The 22,040-nt window shown below is 38.2% G+C and overlaps 2 protein-coding genes across 2 annotated transcripts; both read left to right on the forward strand.

Annotated features, from left to right (window-relative positions):
* The first annotated feature begins 4,693 nt into the window (after nt 1-4,693).
* LOC144539459 (cytochrome P450 2K1-like) lies at nt 4,694-10,909 on the forward strand. Its single transcript, XM_078284505.1, has 9 exons — nt 4,694-4,909; nt 5,311-5,473; nt 5,715-5,864; nt 5,965-6,125; nt 7,918-8,097; nt 8,195-8,336; nt 9,949-10,133; nt 10,266-10,407; nt 10,565-10,909. The coding sequence occupies exons 1-9, from the start codon at nt 4,706-4,708 to the stop codon at nt 10,750-10,752; spliced, it is 1,515 nt and encodes a 504-aa protein (XP_078140631.1). The 5' UTR covers nt 4,694-4,705; the 3' UTR covers nt 10,753-10,909.
* A 4,933-nt stretch (nt 10,910-15,842) lies between these two features.
* On the forward strand, nt 15,843-22,040 carry LOC139915524 (cytochrome P450 2K1-like). Its single transcript, XM_078284883.1, has 9 exons — nt 15,843-16,046; nt 16,449-16,611; nt 16,850-16,999; nt 17,100-17,260; nt 19,044-19,223; nt 19,321-19,462; nt 21,072-21,256; nt 21,389-21,530; nt 21,688-22,040. The coding sequence occupies exons 1-9, from the start codon at nt 15,843-15,845 to the stop codon at nt 21,873-21,875; spliced, it is 1,515 nt and encodes a 504-aa protein (XP_078141009.1). The 3' UTR covers nt 21,876-22,040.

A 22,040-nucleotide genomic window follows, 5' to 3' on the forward strand; every position in this document is an offset into this window, starting at 1 on the left:
CCTATTTCTTCACTAGTTTGTCATTGTTATAGCGCAAAATTATGTATTCCTTTATCAGCCATTATTTATTACTTTGTGTTTCATGATGTCTTAGTTTTGATAAGATATTGTATTAAAAAAACCCCACTTGAGTATGTATTCTGCAATGTCAGTTCTGTAATCCCTTTTAATTCATTTTCATAAAATTCTATTTCATTTGATGTTTGTTTGAAAGAGATTCTAGTTCATTCATTCATTCAAGCAGACCATTTGAAGTAAATTCAGGGCACACATTTTTAATGCTATGTCCACTAACCGACATCTTGCAATATTTGGTAGCTGGTAAAGCTGGGGATACACTAGACAGCTATTGCCCCGATTTTAGCCAGGATTCACAATCGGGCCGAGTCTGTCCTGGTCTGCACTAGTCTGCAGATTTTGGGGCAGTCGGCGTGGCCAGTTGGCACAGAAAATCGACAAGTGTGTGAGGGGAACAGACTCTAATCTCTTGTCTCCCGACGTGAGTCGGAGCCACTACGATTATATCAAACATGTTTGATTTTTACAAGTGGAATCTGGACGCAGTCGGGTAGTGTGTACTCGTCAACAACTCAAATGCAGTGGGTCCCGTCAATAGCCAATTAAAAACTATGAAGCTATGCCATAACAAGCCAATACAGTGTTTAGCCTACACCAAGGAGCAATCAACTAGTTAATTCTTCATACAATACATTTATAGATAGGCCTACCAATCTTTCTGGTACCAAGGCACACAGGAAAAAAATACAGGGAAGACTCAATTATTGTTTACACAAAACCTTGGCTGCCAGATGCCGATTTTAGACCGGAAAGTCAGGTTTTATAATTATTATTTATTAGCCTACATGTCCGGTCGGTAGTCCTGACCAGACAATGTAAATGCGCAGTCCGGTTTTGCAACATAATCATCTGGCACCGTAGCCAACATCTCCTACAAACGTTCTCAGCTCCCACTTCATAGCTTTGGCTCCATTATGTAGCAACAGGTATTTGATTCACATTTGCTGCTCACCTGCAGCTCCCTCTGCAGTCTGTGCCGTCCATACTGCTTTCCACACCTTTATGTAAATGCGTTTTGGGTCTGTATATTTTTTGGTCATTCTATTTTCCTCCCTCTCTGCTTCTCTCTCTCCTTTCCGCTTTCCAGGCCTTGATGGTGCTGAAAGACGCACAGCTCTGTATTCAGGTTGCAATCCCAGAATGGGATTTTTGTTATTTTGCTGTCACTACTTACTTCCTAAGAAATGAACAGTTCCTTTCTAGGAAATTATTAGGAAATTGTGGACCCGGAAAATAAAGTGTTACCGTATTCATGTCCCTACTTTGTGCCTCTGGCTGAGGAGGTTGAGAAAAAGGTGTCAGGTCACTGTCCAACATTATCACCATTTTAATTCCTCAAATCAGTTCCTCATGCCACCAAGGATATTTCATAAATAACAGCACTACCAACCAAAGCATTCTATCCCACATGTGCTACAGGTGATCAATACATTTGGTCAGTTTTCTGGTTATAAAGTAAATTACAGTAAGAGTGAGATTATTCCACTTAATCATTTCACTTTTTAATCACATCTAGGCACTACCTCTTTTAATTGGAACACAAAAGGTATGAAATACTTAGGAATCAAAATTAGAAACCCTATTGGAACAATCGTTCAGTTAAATGCACCAGATCTTTTAAAATCTGTAAGGGAAGACATTAAAAGGTGGACAGTTTTGCCTCTATCACTGTGGAGCAGAATTAAAGTTATAAAAATGAACATTTTACCAAGGGTGGCTTTTCTCAATTCATCTATACCACTTAAATTCCCCTCTAGCTGGTTTAAGGAAATAAATCAATTATTTTCAGACTTCCAATGGAGAAATAAAAAACCCAGGATCAGTTACAAAAACACTTCTACGACACTTCTGTCTAATCTACGACATAGAGGAGATCTACCAGTAGTATATAGCATACAATACAAGGTACCCCTTGCTTTGGGCTTATCATGGCGAGAGAGAAAAAGAGATACACATTTATCTCTGCCTGTTCTATGGTATAACCTGAAACCCATTCTTAGAATGGACAATCTACTGACACAGTTTTCATGTGAAATAGTGAAAATAATACAGAAAGGTTTGGCTTTTAGTGGAATGTCTTTATCATCATGTCCATTATGGAACAATTCTCTCTTTACAGCAGGTGGTAAAACCCTTAAGAACAATGTATGGTAGCAGTGTAGCATAAAACTGGTGGGGCAAGTGATCAGGAATGGGGACATGGTTCCATTTAATGAACTGAAAACACAGTTTGGGCTGAAAGACTCTGAATTTTTTACTTATTTGCAAATAAAGTCCATTATCAAATCATTGCTTTCTAAGGGTATACACATAGGAAAACAAGCGAGATCTAGTGGATAAACTAAGGGGAGCTGAGGTACAGTTTCAGGTTGTTGTGCCTTGCTTCACCTGACTGCAACACCCAAACTAAATTAAGGTGACATGGGTGTGCTCATATCTACAACACAATGGGATGCAGCAATTAAAAATGCTATTGTGCCAGATACAAATTTTAAATTGTAAAGGTAATACACAGGGCCTATATTACACCCTGCACATTGAAAAAGAATTGACCACAGGTTATCAAACTTGTGCAGGCATGGTTGTGAAGTAGAGGGCACACTTATGCACTTATTGTGGCATTGTCCACTTGTTAAGAGATTTTGGTTGTAGCTATGTTGTTGAAAACTTAGCATAAATTCTTAATATAGATATCAAACCATGTCCGGTAACTTGTATACTAGATGTGAAAATGGACAACGTACAATCACAATTTGAACAGCGTATTTTTGCATTGGCCTTCCTATCAGCCAATTATTTTAATGAACTGGAAACAACGTAAACCAAATGTTTCAGCATAGAAAATTGGCTGAAGGACTTTATGGACTTGTTATCAATGGAGTGGGCTGCTCCTCCAAGAGTATGAGAATCCAGAGTTCTGACTTTATATCTCGGAATTCAGACATTTTTTGTGTGAGAGAAAAATAAAGTCAGAATTGTGAGATATAAAGTCAGAATTTTGAGAAATAAAGTCATAATTGAGTCGTTTTTTATTTTATTGAGTGGAGGGAATGGGCTTCCATACTGGACTGACTGTCACCAGGCTGCACACTGGACTCAACCCTGACCATGTAGATATGCTCTTATTCTTAAATAAAAAAACAGTAGATTACAGTGCCAGTGTTTCCAATACATAAGTTGTGGCGCAAAATCAAAAGTTAGTCAATGTAGGCTATAGAAATTGATCAAAATCGTTCGGTAATGCGCCTAATGTGCGCATCACGTCATGTCTGTCATTTGGTGATGCAGTAGCTCTGTACTCAATCCGACAGTCTGTCTCTGAAAACGTTAGTAAAAAAAATAAAATTCCACATTTTCTCCAAATTTACGTGTTGGTAACGGTAATTGTAAAGAGTAACTTGATACTTTTTAATCGGACAACACTGCTCAACACTCTTAAAGTTAACATGAGTCCAGTGCAGAGACTTCATTGCATGTTCCAGTCCTCCACTCCCTTCACTGGCTCCCAATAAACCAACGGATCATCTTCAAGTTACTCCTCCTGGTGTTCAAGGCCATAAATTGCACCGGTCCAACCTACCTCCAGGAGCTCCTCACCCCTCAATCCTCACCCCGGACACTCAGGTCTGGCAGCTCAAATCTTCTTGCTGTGCCACGGACAAAGCTGACAAGCATGGGAGATCGTGCCTTTTCGTCGCTGGGGCCACGCTTGTGGAATCAGCTCCCAGGAACGATTAGGGCCTCAGACTCACTCGCTGTTTTTAAATCAAATCTTAAGACTCACCTGTTCCTCTCTGCTTTCCCCTAGGGTCCTGGTTCATGTGCTTTCCCTTTAAACTTGACATTTTTGTCTCTAATTTTATTCATCTTATTTTAACCCTTATTTTGGTTTATGCCTATAATCACATGATTTTTTGTGTAAATTGACCAGTTTTAACATTGTACTATGATTGTTTTACTCTTTCTGTGAAGCACCTTGAGATTTCGTTGTATTTTAAAGTGTTCTATATAAATAAAATTCATTATTATTATTATTATTATTATTCCCCCTGATCACCAGTTGGATTCCATTGGACACAATGTAAAGACAAGTAATTAACCCTAAACAAAGTACATTTTCAGCCTGTGGGAAACACAGAGGTACGTTGTTGGGAGTCTGGATTTTTTAATCCCGACTAGTTAATCTTTTGAATTATGCTTGGTTGATTAACTTGAGTAGGCCTAAAGACAGGTGTAAAAACACGCTTTTTGTATTTGTATTTGTATTTTTTACATAATAATGAATCGATTAATTGGTCATTAAGGTGAAAGGAAAGGAAATTGATTAAAATTTGCATCCCTAGTTGTAATTTAACTTCCTTGTTAAATTCTGCCTCCAATTTGTAGATATCAAACTATGACAGCGGGAAAGTCTAAGGAGTTCACAAAGAAGGTAATGGTTTACAAATGTGTACAGCCACATTTTTCCATGATTCTGTAGTCCCTCTTTTGGGTTGTACCTTAATCTCTGCCGGCAGCTACGAAAGATGTGTGTTTTTAACAAAAGGGCACACCCAGCTAAAGTAAACAGGCAGGTTTCTTATTTTGTCAGCACACTGGTAACATAAGTATACAGTTTGTCAAAGTCATGGGCATATTGGATCTTCTTCTCCAGTCCTGCAGTTCAGTCTCCCTGTTGGGGGCTGCTGTGTTCCTGCTGGTCCTCTACCTCTTCTCCTCCAGCTTCAGCTCCCAGGAAAAGGGGAAGGAGCCTCCAGGACCCAAACCTCTTCCCCTGCTTGGTAACCTGTTGCAGCTGGATCTCAAGAGGCCCCACCACACCCTGTGTGAGGTGAGTTTAACATGAGAAAGGCCAAGCGATCGTCAGTTTAGGCCTGTTTTGAATTTTAGAACTGAATTATCTCAGTTTTCAAAAAATCCCTCCATGATTTTAACTGGACCAATGTTCCATTAGCCTTTCTAGTGTTAAATGATGGCTTGGTAGACTGTGTTTGGGTTAAATGAGTCACCATGTTGCAATTTATTAGAATGTCAAAGGATGTGACAGACCTTGGTTTAGGAAAGATTGCATTTAGAATTTTTACCGATAAGTACACAGTAGTATGTAAAGGTTTAGATATATAAAAAAAGAATGTTTACGGTCAATATAATATCATTTTTTTTTTTGTAATAATGAGTGTTCTGGGTTTATTTCTGAGATACAGTATTTGACTGCATGATTGATTTTTCCAGCTTTCTAAGAAATATGGATCTGTATTTACGGTGTACTTTGGACCCAATAAAGTGGTGGTCCTGGCAGGATACAAGGCAGTCAAGCAGGCTCTGGTCAACCATGCAGAGGATTTTGGGGATAGAGGCATCACCCCTCTTTCTCATGACATCAATCAAGGACATGGTATGGACTTCCCTTACAAAACCTTTAGCAGCACAGTCTGATAAAGAGGTATAATAAAGAAATAAATAATAGCAATTAACAACTATACCAAAAGCAACAGCACCAACAAGTTCTGTTTGTTTCACCTGTTTCAAATCATTCTGGATTTTTTTTTTATTTTTTTATTTTTTATCATTTGTTGCAGTGTTCTATCTTTTCATTTCTAGCTTGTTTTATCTGTGATAATCTCTGATTTCTGCAGGAATTCTGTTTGCCAATGGAGATTCCTGGAAAGAGATGAGGCGTTTTGCCCTGACTAACCTGAGAGACTTTGGGATGGGCAAGAGAGCAGCTGAGGAGAAAATCGTAGAGGAATGCCACCATCTGATGAAAGTGTTTGCAGAGCATGAAGGTATGGAGTAACATATCTCAATGTAACATGCTCTTTTGTATTGTTTGTCTTGTATTCCAGTCTTTACACTTTCATTGTTTCCCACTGCTGTTTTTAACAGGGAATGCATTTGACACAACATGTCCAGTGAATTACGCTACATCCAATATTATCTCATCCATTGTGTATGGTAGCAGATTTGAATACACTGACCCCCGATTCAAATGCATGGTGAATAGGGCCAATGAGACCATACGCATTTCAGGTTCTGCACCAATCCAGGTAAGCATAATCTTTGTTTATTGACTTGATGTTGTTTTAAAAGTTGATTAACTGGAAATCAGCTTAATTCCTACACAGGCATTTCATTATCGGGTGGATTTTAGAAAATGAAAAACTGCTATGATTGGGGAGCAGAGACTTTGTACTGTACTGACATCATCATCATCATCAACATCAACATCAACATCAACATCAACATCATATCTATTCTAAAAACAGTTGCAATCTTTTAAATCACTCAAGGTATTTCTTTACAGTAGGCCTATGCTGACTGATTATGCCTATTACCACCTTTCATTCAAAGGGATAAGAAACAGACCTAAAACATACTGTACATTTATTTGACAGCAGCTGTGCCTGCCAGGGAGAGATTTCACAGGGAATCTTGCTACCTGAGGCCGTCAGTGAGATGGAGATATTACCTTGTGAATTTCATTCTTTTCGTAACATGAAATCCTGAAACAACTTGTTTGATTTCATCCACAAAATGCATACACAACACTTAATTTTGTGCATAAAATTGGCTTTTGATTTTGTGGATGAAAATGAAAACACCATTTAAATTTTGTGGACGAAATAAGCTTATATCTAAATGAAACTTGTTTGTGTAGCTGTATTCATTTGTATTTAAATTATCACAAAGTTTATTTTGTGGCACGAAATCCATTTTGTGAAACACATGGCAAGTATCCGCGGGACAAAGATGCAATGGACAAATTCATCAAGGTGCCACATGTTTACACCGGCCTAAGTGCAGATTTCAACCAGTAGATGTTGTTGGGAGTCTGGATCTTTTAATCCTGACTAGTTAATCTTTTGAATTATGCTTGGTTGATTAACTTGAGTAGGCCTAAAGACAGGTGTAAAAACACGCTTTTTGTATTTTCTGTTTTCTATTTCAAAACCTATTTTTTACATAATAATTAATCGATTAATTGGTCATTAAGGTGACTGACAATTGATTAAGGAAATTGATTAAAATTAGCATCCCTAGTTGTAATTTAACTTCCTTGTTAAATTCTGCCTCCAATTTGTAGATATCAAACTATGACAGCTGGAAAGTCTAAGGAGTTCACAAAGAAGGCAATGATTTACAAATGTGTACAGCCAAATCTTTCCATGATTCTGTAGTCCCTCTTTTGGGTTGTACCTTAATCTCTGCTGGCAGCTACGAAAGATGTGTGTTTTTACCAAAAGGGCACACCCAGCTAAAGGGAACAGGCAGGTTTCTTATTTGTCAGCACACTGGTAACTGGTAGTAGATGGTACATAGGTGCTGCAGAAAGCTTGGTACACTCTGGAAGTGTTTGTCACAGTCAGAATTCTGAGAAAATGTTTTATATTTTATATTTAATCTCAGAATTCTGACTTGATTCTCAGAATACTGAGATTAAGAACTCAAATACATTTTTCACATGTGGCCCTAATCCTCTTCCGTATACCAGCGATGTGGTAAATGTAGAAATCAATTCCTGCATATACTGGTTTATATACACATGCTAATAACCTAATCTACAAAGTAAATAAAATGCTGTAAAACTTCATCTTTGGCATGAAAGTTAAACCTGAGTAAGCAAAATGCCAAAAGAACTAAGCAGTGGAATGATAAACAACAAAGTCTAAGGTACTTAAAAAACATGAACGATTTTGTCAATAATCATGAATTTACTGCACGGAATTCTTGGAATCTTTCAATGAAATTAAATTCCAAAGCTTATCTACATTTTGGGTTGGTGTTTGGTTTACATTCTCACTAATTGTAATCTCTGTTACCTGTACTCTTGTGTGGCAGTTGTACAACACATTTCCCTGGCTGGCCAATTGGATAAAGAGCCGGGAGCTGATATTAAAAAATGTTGAAAATAATATTTTGGATATCAGAGACTTAGTCAAGCATCTGAAAGAGACTCTGAACCCTCAGATGTGCAGGGGATTTGTAGACTCTTTTCTGATCCGTAAGCAGAAAGAGGAGGTACGACAAACACCTTTGATGTCTTTCATAGAAAAAATATGTACAGCAATGCTGCATACATGTCTAGTTTACAATATGTGGCTGTGTTTCCTCTCAGGACTCCTGTGTCATGGACTCTCACTACCATGAGAAGAACCTCATATTCACAGTGTCCAACCTGTTTGCTGCTGGTACAGATACCACAGGCACTACATTGAGATGGGGTTTGCTGTTCATGGCCAAATATCCACGGGTACAGGGTAAGAACAGCGCTGAGGCATGCACATGTTATGGACCCACATACTCGTCAGAATTGTATCGTAATAAAGAGAAAAATTTTATGTTCCTTAATAAATCAATAAGGAATGCGGTTTGCTCTGTTTCTTATTCTTTGGTGATTAAGGTGAGGAAAACACAGTTATGAATCAATTGTGGACTAAGATTTCTCCAGCAAGAGCAACATAATAGATCCACAGCCATAAAGCCAGAAAACATACAGAACATATAGAAAACATGAACCTGTGAATGAACTGGGCTGTTCTAAAGAGAATGAATTTGGCATCTTTTTCCATTTCATATTTTACAACTTCAAAGCAAAAAGTTGTAGCCGCACTCCCATAGCTCCGATGCAGAATTCTTTATTGTATAAAAACTCCCATATACCCTAACGAAGACAGGTTTCTGTCGAAACGTTGGTTTTTATTCAATAAAGAATTCTGCATCGGAGCTATGGGAGTGCGGCTACAACTTTTTACTTTGAATTTCTGTTCCTGTGAGCCAGCACCCCTCTAATACTGTGTGTTTCAACCAACTTTTCAAGATATTTTACAACTTAACATGTTGAAGTATTAGTTCTTGGGCAGAAATGACCCAGGGCGATTGTCTGGGTTAAGGCTACATTTTCTGAAAAATGAAAATCATTTGAGAATAAAAAGTACAATAATCCAATTATCTGTGGGTCTAATCTGGGTCCACAAATGAATAGCAAATGAATAGGTTGATAGATAATTTACACATAGGATGCAGAGTGAATACAATTAAATACCCAGCAGGATAGAAAACTAGCAGTACTCTGGTTCCTGAGGACCAGCATTGAGAACCACTAACCTAGACAATAGGAATAACAAGATTTCTTACATTTACATGTACTTACATTGTCTTACTCCATTTTAAGGCAAGCTATAATCATAAGACCATATGAAATTCTTTAGTACCCCCACCCACCTCACCCTTATGATATCAGTGTCCCTCATTTTCCTTTTGTAAGGTTACATTAACATGCTCTCTAAATGTACTTTGGTTGGTTGCAATCATACTGTATGTTGCGGTTGCATCTCCTGTTTCAGAGTGATGCCACTGAAGGCAGTCAGATAATTCAATAGCATTAACATGAGTTAAAAAAGAGAAATTATTCCAATGCTGCAGACAGAGAGTTCTACAATGCCAGTAAGACCACAGCTAACTTCACAAGCTATCAAGATCTCACAGGGTCTTTACTAGTGAAAGAAGATTTGTGAAATCCAGATTGTTGACAAGATCAGAGCAAAGGCTCTGTGCATCTGATTCAGTTATACTCTTTGATTTTATTGATTCAAAATAGTGTTACAGATACGATAGCCCAATATCACAGCAGTACTAGTGTAGAGACCACATAACGAAAAGAGTAGGTGCTTTCTATTTTAGAAGCTATAAGAACAATTATGAAAACAGAGAATTGGTTGTTAATCAGATTTGTTCCAACAATATTTTTAAAAAGGAGAACCAGATGCAATCTAAAGAGAAACCTAAAGAGATTTAAGAATGTCATTTTTTTTTAAGGGTGAGTAGCAGACGTAGGCAAATTTAGTTTTATTTCCTACTTTGCTTGTCCAGACCAGGTCCAGGAGGAGCTGAGCAGGGTGATAGGAAGTCGTCCGGTCCGGGTGGAGGACAGGAAGAACCTGCCCTACACTGATGCCGTCATCCATGAGACTCAGAGACTGGCCAACATCGTCCCCATTTCTATTCCTCACGTCACCAGCCGAGACGTCACCTTCCAGGGCTACTTCATCAGGAAGGTCAGATACATGAAATACATTAAGTGCTGAATAATGTATTCAGCAAAACTGATCATGTTAAAATGAACATCATCAAATATGTGATTGTATTTCCTTTTTGATCATTTAAAATATTCTGTCCTGTCATGACAGGGGACAATTGTGTATCCTTTGCTGATGTCTGTCCTTCATGATGAAAGTGAATGGGAGAGCCCCCACACATTCAACCCGGGACATTTCTTAAATGAGCATGGAAAATTTGTGACAAAAGATGCATTCATGCCCTTCTCTGCAGGTATGATATATAATTTCTGTAAAGAGTGAAATCTTTATTTGCATTTGACATGAAAATTTGTACAATTCATGTATTTTTTATATTTCTAAATCCACACATTTCTAATAGTTATGGCACCTCCTGAATTCTGTGTCTGAATTTGTGTTGTGTCTTACAGGTCGCAGGGCTTGTCTCGGAGAGAGTCTGGCCAGGATGGAGCTCTTCCTCTTCTTCACCTCTCTCCTCCAGCACTTTCGTTTCACTCCTCCACCCGGAGTTACAGAGGATGAACTGGATCTGACACCAGCTGTGGGCTTCACCCTCAACCCTTCACCTCATCAGCTGTGTGCTGTCAGCCAGTTCTAAGTAAAGGGACTTGAACCAACATTCATTATTCATCACCAAAGAAATGCAAAAGAAGTAATTTACCTATGACCCAGATGAATGGAAATATCCAATGTTACCTATAAATGCAGAGTTTTGCAATAGGAAATATCATTTCTTGTTTTGTTAGCTTTCCATGTTGGACAATTGGACAGTAAACTTTTACCCTTGCATGCTACTATAATTCATGCAAAAATGGAGAAAGAAAACAACACTAAATACATTATAAGAGCTAAATCTTGATAATGCTTTGCACATGCATCCAAGTAGCTCAATATACATTCCTTTTTTAGGGATGACATTAAGATTCCACCTATTTCTTCACTAGTTTGTCATTGTTATAGTGCAAAATTATGTATTCCTTTATCAGCCATTATTTATTACTTTGTGTTTCATGATGTCTTAGTTTTGATAAGATATTGTATTAAAAAAAAACACTTGAGTATGTATTCTGCAATGTCAGTTCTGTAATCCCTTTTAATTCATTTTCATAAAATTCTATTTCATTTGATGTTTGTTTGAAAGAGATTCTAGTTCATTCATTCATTCAAGCAGACCATTTGAAGTAAATTCAGGGCACACATTTTTAATGCTATGTCCACTAACCGACATCTTGCAATATTTGGTAGCTGGTAAAGCTGGGGATACACTAGACAGCTATTGCCCCGATTTTAGCCAGGATTCACAATCGGGCCGAGTCTGTCCTGGTCTGCACTAGTCTGCAGATTTTGGGGCAGTCGGCGTGGCCAGTTGGCACAGAAAATCGACAAGTGTGTGAGGGGTACAGACTCTAATCGACAAGTGTGTGAGGGGAACAGACTCTAATCTCTTGTCTCCCGACGTGAGTCGGAGCCACTACGATTATATCAAACATGTTTGATTTTTACAAGCGGAATCTGGACGCAGTCGGGTAGTGTGTACTCGTCAACAACTCAAATGCAGTGGGTCCCGTCAATATAGCCAATTAAAAACTATGAAGCTATGCCATAACAAGCCAATACAGTGTTTAGCCCACACCAAGGAGCAATCAACTAGTTAATTCTTCATACAATACATTTATAGATAGGCCTACCAATCTTTCTGGTACCAAGGCACACAGGAAAAAAATACAGGGAAGACTCAATTATTGTTTACACAAAACCTTGGCTGCCAGATGCCGATTTTAGACCGGAAAGTCAGGTTTTATAATTATTATTTATTAGCCTACATGTCTGGTTGGTAGTCCTGACCAGACAATGTAAATGCGCAGTCCGGTTTTGCAACATAATCATCTGGCACCGTAGCCAACATCTCCTACAAACGTTCTCAGCTCCCACTTCATAGCTTTGGCTCCATTATGTAGCAACAGGTATTTGATTCACATTTGCTGCTCACCTGCAGCTCCCTCTGCAGTCTGTGCCGTCCATACTGCTTTCCACACCTTTATGTAAATGCGTTTTGGGTCTGTATATTTTTTGGTCATTCTATTTTCCCCCTCTCTGCTTCTCTCTCTCCTTTCTGCTTTCCAGGCCTTGATGGTGCGGAAAGATGCACAGCTCTATATTCAGGTTGCAATCCCAGAATGGGATTTTTGTTATTTTACTGTCACTACTAACTTCCTAAGAAATGAACAGTTCCTTTCTAGGAAATTATTAGGAAATTGTGGACCCGGAAAATAAAGTGTTACCGTATTCATGTCCCTACTTTGTGCCTCTGGCTGAGGAGGTTGAGAAAAAGGTGTCAGGTCACTGTCCAACATTATCACCATTTTAATTCCTCAAATCAGTTCCTCATGCCACCAAGGATATTTCATAAATAACCGCACTACCAACCAAAGCATTCTATCCCACATGTGCTACAGGTAATCAATACATTTGGTCAGTTTTCTGGTTATAAAGTGAATTACAGTAAGAGTGAGATTATTCCACTTAATCATTTCACTTTTTAATCACATCTAGGCACTACCTCTTTTAATTGGAACACAAAAGGTATGAAATACTTATGAATCAAAATTAGAAACCCTATTGGAACAATCGTTCAGTTAAATGCACCAGATCTTTTAAAATCTGTAAGGGAAGACATTAAAAGGTGGACAGTTTTGCCTCTATCACTGTGGGGCAGAATTAAAGTTATAAAAATGAACATTTTACCAAGGGTGGCTTTTCTCATTTCATCTATACCACTTAAATTCCCCTCTAGCTGGTTTAAGGAAATAAATAAATAATTTTCAGACTTCCAATGGAGAAATAAAAAACCCAGGATCAGTTACAAAAACACTTCTACAACACTTCTGTCTAATCTACGACATAGAGGAGATCTACCAGTAGTATATAGCATACAATACAAGGTACCCCTTGCTTTGGGCTTATCATGGCGAGAGAGAAAGAGAGATACAAATTTATCTCTGCCTGTTCTATGGTATAACCTGAAACCCATTCTTAGAATGGACAATCTACTGACACAGTTTTCATGTGAAATAGTGAAAATAATACAGAAAGGTTTGGCTTTTAGTGGAATGTCTTTATCATCATGTCCATTATGGAACAATTCTCTCTTTACAGCAGGTGGTAAAACCCTTAAGAACAATGTATGGCAGCAGTGTAGCATAAAACTGGTGGGGCAAGTGATCAGGAATGGGGACATGGTTCCATGTAATGAACTGAAAACACAGTTTGGGCTGAAAGACTCTGAATTTTTTACTTATTTGCAAATAAAGTCCATTATCAAATCATTGCTTTCTAAGGGTATACACATAGGAAAACAAGCGAGATCTAGTGGATAAATTAAGGGGAGCTGAGGTACAGTTTCAGGTTGTTGTGCCTTGCTTCACCTGACTGCAACACCCAAACTAAATTAAGGTGACATGGGTGTGCTCATATCTACAACACAATGGGATGCAGCAATTAAAAATGCTATTGTGTCAGATACAAATTTTAAATTGTAAAGGTAATACACAGGGCCTATATTACACCCTGCACATTGAAAAAGAATTGACCACAGGTTATCAAACTTGTGCAGGCATGGTTGTGAAGTAGAGGGCACACTTATGCACTTATTGTGGCATTGTCCACTTGTTAAGAGATTTTGGTTGTAGCTATGTTGTTGAAAACTTAGCATAAATTCTTAATATAGATATCAAACCATGTCCGGTAACTTGTATACTAGATGTGAAGATGGACAACGTACAATCACAATTTGAACAGCGTATTTTTGCATTGGCCTTCCTATCAGCCAATTATTTTAATGAACTGGAAACAACGTAAACCAAATGTTTCAGCATAGAAAATTGGCTGAAGGACTTTATGGACTTGTTATCAATGGAGTGGGCTGCTCCTCCAAGAGTATGAGAATCCAGAGTTCTGACTTTATATCTCGGAATTCAGACTTTTTTTTTGTGAGAGAAAAATAAAGTCAGAATTCTGAGAACAAAAGTCAGAATTGTGAGAAATAAACTCACAATTGAGTCGTTTTTTATTTTATTGAGTGGCGGGAATGGGCTTCCATACTGGACTGACTGTCACCAGGCTGCACACTGGACTCATCCCTGACCATGTAGATATGCTCTTATTCTTAAATAAAAAAACAGTAGATTACAGTGCCAGTGTTTCCAATACATAAGTTGTGGCGCAAAATCAAAAGTTAGTCAATGTAGGCTATAGAAATTGATCAAAATCGTTCGGTAATGCGCCTAATGTGCACATCACGTCATGTCTGTCATTTGGCGATGCAGTAGCTCTGTACTCAATCCGACAGTCTGTCTCCCGTTCTGAAAACGTTAGTAAAAAAAAATAAAATTCCACATTTTCTCCAAATTTACGTGTTGGTAACGGTAATTGTAAAGAGTAACTTGATACTTTTTAATCAGACAACACTGCTCAACACTCTTAACGTTAACATGAGTCCAGTGCAGAGACTTCATTGCATGTTCCAGTCCTCCACTCCCTTCACTGGCTCCCAATAAACCAACGGATCATCTTCAAGTTACTCCTCCTGGTGTTCAAGGCCATAAATTGCACCGGTCCAACCTACCTCCAGGAGCTCCTCACCCCTCAATCCTCACCCCGGACACTCAGGTCTGGCAGCTCAAATCTTCTTGCTGTGCCACGGACAAAGCTGACAAGCATGGGAGATCGTGCCTTTTCGTCGCTGGGGCCACGCTTGTGGAATCAGCTCCCAGGAACGATTAGGGCCTCAGACTCACTCGCTGTTTTTAAATCAAATCTTAAGACTCACCTGTTCCTCTCTGCTTTCCCCTAGGGTCCTGGTTCATGTGCTTTCCCTTTAAACTTGACATTTTTGTCTCTAATTTTATTCATCTTATTTTAACCCTTATTTTGGTTTATGCCTATAATCGCATGATTTTTTGTGTAAATTGACCAGTTTTAACATTGTACTATGATTGTTTTACTCTTTCTGTGAAGCACCTTGAGATTTCGTTGTATTTTAAAGTGTTCTATATAAATAAAATTCATTATTATTATTATTATTATTATTATTATTATTCCCCCTGATCACCAGTTGGATTCCATTGGACACAATGTAAAGACAAGTAATTAACCCTAAACAAAGTAAATTTTCAGCCTGTGGGAAACACAGAGGTACGTTGTTGGGAGTCTGGATTTTTTAATCCCAACTAGTTAATCTTTTGAATTATGCTTGGTTGATTAACTTGAATAGGCCTAAAGACAGGTGTAAAAACACGCTTTTTGTATTTCAAAACCTATTTTTTACATAATAATTAATCGATTAATTGGTCATTAGCGTGACTGACAATTGATTAAGGAAATTGATTAAAATTTGCATCCCTAGTTGTAATTTAACTTCCTTGTTAAATTCTGCCTCCAATTTGTAGATATCAAACTATGACAGCTGGAAAGTCTAAGGAGTTCACAAAGAAGGCAACGATTTACAAATGTGTACAGCCAAATCTTTCCATGATTCTGTAGTCCCTCTTTTGGGTTGTACCTTAATCTCTGCCGGCAGCTACGAAAGATGTGTGTTTTTAACAAAAGGGCACACCCAGCTAAAGTGAACAAGCAGGTTTCTTATTTTGTCAGCACACTGGTAACATAAGTATACAGTTTATTTAAGTCATGGGCATATTGGATCTTCTTCTCCAGTCCTGCAGTTCAGTCTCCCTGTTGGGGGCTGCTGTGTTCCTGCTGGTCCTCTACCTCTTCTCCTCCAGCTTCAGCTCCCAGGAAAAGGGGAAGGAGCCTCCAGGACCCAAACCTCTTCCCCTGCTTGGTAACCTGTTGCAGCTGGATCTCAAGAGGCCCCACCACACCCTGTGTGAGGTGAGTTTAACATGAGAAAGGCCAAGCGATCGTCAGTTTAGGCCTGTTTTGAATTTTAGAACTGAATTATCTCAGTTTTCAAAAAATCCCTCCATGATTTTAACTGGACCAATTTTCCATTGGCCTTTCTAGTGTTAAATGATGGCTTGGTAGACTGTGTTTGGGTTAAATGAGTCACCATGTTGCAATTTATTAGAATGTCAAAGGATGTGACAGACCTTGGTTTAGGAAAGATTGCATTTAGAATTTTTACCGATAAGTACACAGTAGTATGTAAAGGTTTAGATATATAAAAAAAGAATGTTTACGGTCAATATAATATCTTTTTTTTTTTTTGTAATAATGAGTGTTCTGGGTTTATTTCTGAGATACAGTATTTGACTGCATGATTGATTTTTCCAGCTTTCTAAGAAATATGGATCTGTATTTACGGTGTACTTTGGACCCAATAAAGTGGTGGTCCTGGCAGGATACAAGGCAGTCAAGCAGGCTCTGGTCAACCATGCAGAGGATTTTGGGGATAGAGGCATCACCCCTCTTTTTCATGACATCAATCAAGGACATGGTATGGACTTCCCTTACAAAACCTTTAGCAGCACAGTCTGATAAAGAGGTATAATAAAGAAATAAATAATAGCAATGAACTATACCAAAAGCAACAACACCAACAAGTTCTGTTTGTTTCACCTGTTTCAAATCATTCTGGATTTTTTTTTTATTTTTATTTTTTTTATCATTTGTTGCAGTGTTCTATCTTTTCATTTCTAGCTTGTTTTATCTGTGATAATCTCTGATTTCTGCAGGAATTCTGTTTGCCAATGGAGATTCCTGGAAAGAGATGAGGCGTTTTGCCCTGACTAACCTGAGAGACTTTGGGATGGGCAAGAGAGCAGCTGAGGAGAAAATCGTAGAGGAATGCCACCATCTGATGAAAGTGTTTGCAGAGCATGAAGGTATGGAGTAACATATCTCAGTGTAACATGCTCTTTTGTATTGTTTGTCTTGTATTCCAGTCTTTACACTTTCATTGTTTCCCACTGCTGTTTTTAACAGGGAATGCATTTGACACAACATGTCCAGTGAATTACGCTACATCCAATATTATCTCATCCATTGTGTATGGTAGCAGATTTGAATACACTGACCCCCGATTCAAATGCATGGTGAATAGGGCCAATGAGACCATACGCATTTCAGGTTCTGCACCAATCCAGGTAAGCATAATCTTTGTTTATTGACTTGATGTTGTTTTAAAAGTTGATTAACTGGAAATCAACTTAATTCCTACACAGGCATTTCATTATCGGGTGGATTTTAGAAAATGAAAAACTGCTATGATTGGGGAGCAGAGACTTTGTACTGTACTGACATCATCATCATCATCAACATCAACATCAACATCATATCTATTCTAAAAACAGTTGCAATCTTTTAAATCACTCAAGGTATTTCTTTACAGTAGGCCTATGCTGACTGATTATGCCTATTACCACCTTTCATTCAAAGGGATAAGAAACAGACCTAAAACATACTGTACATTTATTTGACAGCAGCTGTGCCTGCCAGGGAGAGATTTCACAGGGAATCTTGCTACCTGAGGCCGTCAGTGAGATGGAGATATTACCTTGTGAATTTCATTCTTTTCGTAACATGAAATCCTGAAACAACTTGTTTGATTTCATCCACAAAATGCATAAACAACACTTAATTTTGTGCATAAAATTGGCTTTTGATTTCGTGGATGAAAATGAAAACACCATTTAAATTTTGTGGACGAAATCATCTTATATCTAAATGAAACTTGTTTGTGTAGATGTATTCATTTGTATTTAAATTACCACAAAGTTTATTTTGTGGCACGAAATCCATTTTGTGAAACACATGGCAAGTATCCGCGGGACAAAGATGCAATGGACAAATTCATCAAGGTGCCACATGTTTACACCGGCCTAAGTGCAGATTTCAACCAGTAGACGTTGTTGGGAGTCTGGATCTTTTAATCCCGACTAGTTAATCTTTTGAATTATGCTTGGTTGATTAACTTGAGTAGGCCTAAAGACAGGTGTAAAAACACGCTTTTTGTATTTTCTGTTTTCTATGTCAAAACCTATTTTTTACATAATAATTAATCGATTAATTGGTCATTAAGGTGACTGACAATTGATTAAGGAAATTGATTAAAATTAGCATCCCTAGTTGTAATTTAACTTCCTTGTTAAATTCTGCCTCCAATTTGTAGATATCAAACTATGACAGCTGGAAAGTCTAAGGAGTTCACAAAGAAGGCAATGATTTACAAATGTGTACAGCCAAATCTTTCCATGATTCTGTAGTCCCTCTTTTGGGTTGTACCTTAATCTCTGCTGGCAGCTACGAAAGATGTGTGTTTTTACCAAAAGGGCACACCCAGCTAAAGGGAACAGGCAGGTTTCTTATTTGTCAGCACACTGGTAACTGGTAGTAGATGGTACATAGGTGCTGCAGAAAGCTTGGTACACTCTGGAAGTGTTTGTCACAGTCAGAATTCTGAGAAAATGTTTTATATTTTATATTTAATCTCAGAATTCTGACTTGATTCTCAGAATACTGAGATTAAGAACTCAAATACATTTTTCACATGTGGCCCTAATCCTCTTCCGTATACCAGCGATGTGGTAAATGTAGAAATCAATTCCTGCATATACTGGTTTATATACACATGCTAATAACCTAATCTACAAAGTAAATAAAATGCTGTAAAACTTCATCTTTGGCATGAAAGTTAAACCTTAGTAAGCAAAATGCCAAAAGAACTAAGCAGTGGAATGATAAACAACAACAAAGTCTAAGGTACTTAAAAAACATGAACGAATTTGTCAATAATCATGAATTTACTGCACGGAATTCTTGGAATCTTTCAATGAAATTAAATTCCAAAGCTTATCTACATTTTGGGTTGGTGTTTGGTTTACATTCTCACTAATTGTAATCTCTGTTACCTGTACTCTTGTGTGGCAGTTGTACAACACATTTCCCTGGCTGGCCAATTGGATAAAGAGCCGGGAGCTGATATTAAAAAATGTTGAAAATAATATTTTGGATGTCAGAGACTTAGTCAAGCATCTGAAAGAGACTCTGAACCCTCAGATGTGCAGGGGATTTGTAGACTCTTTTCTGATCCGTAAGCAGAAAGAGGAGGTACGACAAACACCTTTGATGTCTTTCATAGAAAAAGTATGTACAGCAATGCTGCATACATGTCTAGTTTACAATATGTGGCTGTGTTTCCTCTCAGGACTCCTGTGTCATGGACTCTCACTACCATGAGAAGAACCTCATAGTCACAGTGTCCAACCTGTTTGCTGCTGGTACAGATACCACAGGCACTACATTGAGATGGGGTTTGCTGTTCATGGCCAAATATCCACGGGTACAGGGTAAGAACAGCGCTGAGGCATGCACATGTTATGGACCCACATACTCGTCAGAATTGTATCGTAATAAAGAGAAAAATTTTACGTTCCTTAATAAATCAATAAGGAATGTGGTTTGCTCTGTTTCTTATTCTTTGGTGATTAAGGTGAGGAAAACACAGTTATGAATCAGTTGTGGACTAAGATTTCTCCAGCAAGAGCAACATAATAGATCCACAGCCATAAAGCCAGAAAACATACAGAACATATAGAAAACATGAACCTGTGAATGAACTGGGCTGTTCTAAAGAGAATGAATTTGGCATCTTTTTCCATTTCATATTTTACAACTTCAAAGCAAAAAGTTGTAGCCGCACTCCCATAGCTCCGATGCAGAATTCTTTATTGTATAAAAACTCCCATATACCCTAACGAAGACAGGTTTCTGTCGAAACGTTGGTTTTTATACAATAAAGAATTCTGCATCGGAGCTATGGGAGTGCGGCTACAACTTTTTACTTTGAATTTCTGTTCCTGTGAGCCAGCACCCCTCTAATACTGTGTTTCAACCAACTTTTCAAGATATTTTACAACTTAACATGTTGAAGTATTAGTTCTTGGGCAGAAATGACCCAGGGCTATTGTCTGGGTTAAGGCTACATTTTCTGAAAAATGAAAATCATTTGAGAATAAAAAGTACAATAATCCAATTATCTGTGTGTCTAATCTGGGTCCACAAATGAATAGCAAATGAATAGGTTGATAGATGATTTACACATAGGATGCAGAGTGAATACAATTAAATACCTGGCAGGATAGAAAACTAGCAGTACTCTGGTTCCTGAGGACCAGCATTGAGAACCACTAACCTAGACAATAGGAATAACACGATTTCTTACATTTACATGTACTTACATTGTCTTACTCCATTTTAAGGCAAGCTATAATCACGAGACCATATGAAATTCTTTAGTACCCCCACCCACCTCACCCTTATGATATCAGTGTCCCTCATTTTCCTTTTGTAAGGTTACATTAACATGCTCTCTAAATGTACTTTGGTTGGTTGCAATCATACTGTATGTTGCGGTTGCATCTCCTGTTTCAGAGTGATGCCACTGAAGGCAGTCAGATAATTCAATAGCATTAACATGAGTTAAAAAAGAGAAATTATTCCAATGCTGCAGACAGAGAGTTCTACAATGCCAGTAAGACCACAGCTAACTTCACAAGCTATCAAGATCTCACAGGGTCTTTACTAGTGAAAGAAGATTTGTGAAATCCAGATTGTTGACAAGATCAGAGCAAAGGCTCTGTGCATCTGATTCAGTTATACTCTTTGATTTTATTGATTCAAAATAGTGTTACAGATACGATAGCCCAATATCACAGCAGTACTAGTGTAGAGACCACATAACGAAAAGAGTAGGTGCTTTCTATTTTAGAAGCTGTAAGAACAATTATGAAAACAGAGAATTGGTTGTTAATCAGATTTGTTCCAACAATATTTTTAAAAAGGAGAACCACATGCAATCTAAAGAGAAACCTAAAGAGATTAAGAATGTCATTTTTTTTTAAGGGTGAGTAGCAGACGTAGGCAAATTTAGTTTTATTTCCTACTTTGCTTGTCCAGACCAGGTCCAGGAGGAGCTGAGCAGGGTGATAGGAAGTCGTCCGGTCCGGGTGGAGGACAGGAAGAACCTGCCCTACACTGATGCCGTCATCCATGAGACTCAGAGACTGGCCAACATCGTCCCCATTTCTATTCCTCACGTCACCAGCCGAGACGTCACCTTCCAGGGCTACTTCATCAGGAAGGTCAGATACATGAAATACATTAAGTGCTGAATAATGTATTCAGCAAAACTGATGATGTTAAAATGAACATCATCAAATATGTGATTGTATTTCCTTTTTGATCATTTAAAATATTCTGTCCTGTCATGACAGGGGACAATTGTGTATCCTTTGCTGATGTCTGTCCTTCATGATGAAAGTGAATGGGAGAGCCCCCACACATTCAACCCGGGACATTTCTTAAATGAGCATGGAAAATTTGTGACAAAAGATGCATTCATGCCCTTCTCTGCAGGTATGATATATAATTTCTGTAAAGAGTGAAATCTTTATTTGCATTTGACATGAAAATTTGTACAATTCATGTATTTTTTATATTTCTAAATCCACACATTTCTAATAGTTATGGCACCTCCTGAATTCTGTGTCTGAATTTGTCTTGTGTCTTACAGGTCGCAGGGTTTGTCTCGGAGAGAGTCTGGCCAGGATGGAGCTCTTCCTCTTCTTCACCTCTCTCCTCCAGCACTTTCGTTTCACTCCTCCACCCGGAGTTACAGAGGATGAACTGGATCTGACACCAGCTGTGGGCTTCACCCTCAACCCTTCACCTCATCAGCTGTGTGCTGTCAGCCAGTTCTAAGTAAAGGGACTTGAACCAACATTCATTATTCATCACCAAAGAAATGCAAAAGAAGTAATTTACCTATGACCCAGATGAATGGAAATATCCAATGTTACCTATAAATGCAGAGTTTTGCAATAGGAAATATCATTTCTTGTTTTGTTAGCTTTCCATGTTGGACAA

Source organism: Centroberyx gerrardi, chromosome 7 (genome assembly GCF_048128805.1).
Source record: "Centroberyx gerrardi isolate f3 chromosome 7, fCenGer3.hap1.cur.20231027, whole genome shotgun sequence".
In the NCBI taxonomy this organism is placed as follows: domain Eukaryota; kingdom Metazoa; phylum Chordata; class Actinopteri; order Beryciformes; family Berycidae; genus Centroberyx; species Centroberyx gerrardi.

Excerpts from the sequence above, each read along its gene's own strand:
- LOC144539459 (XM_078284505.1), top strand. The coding sequence starts at position 4,706 with ATGGGCATATTGGATCTTCTTCTCCAGTCCTGCAGTTCAGTCTCCCTG. Across the intron at positions 5,474-5,714 it reads TGACATCAATCAAGGACATG|GAATTCTGTTTGCCAATGGA; the intron begins GTATGGACTTCC and ends TGATTTCTGCAG. Across the intron at positions 8,337-9,948 it reads CAAATATCCACGGGTACAGG|ACCAGGTCCAGGAGGAGCTG; the intron begins GTAAGAACAGCG and ends TTGCTTGTCCAG.
- LOC139915524 (XM_078284883.1), top strand. The coding sequence starts at position 15,843 with ATGGGCATATTGGATCTTCTTCTCCAGTCCTGCAGTTCAGTCTCCCTG. Across the intron at positions 16,612-16,849 it reads TGACATCAATCAAGGACATG|GAATTCTGTTTGCCAATGGA; the intron begins GTATGGACTTCC and ends TGATTTCTGCAG. Across the intron at positions 17,000-17,099 it reads AGTGTTTGCAGAGCATGAAG|GGAATGCATTTGACACAACA; the intron begins GTATGGAGTAAC and ends TGTTTTTAACAG.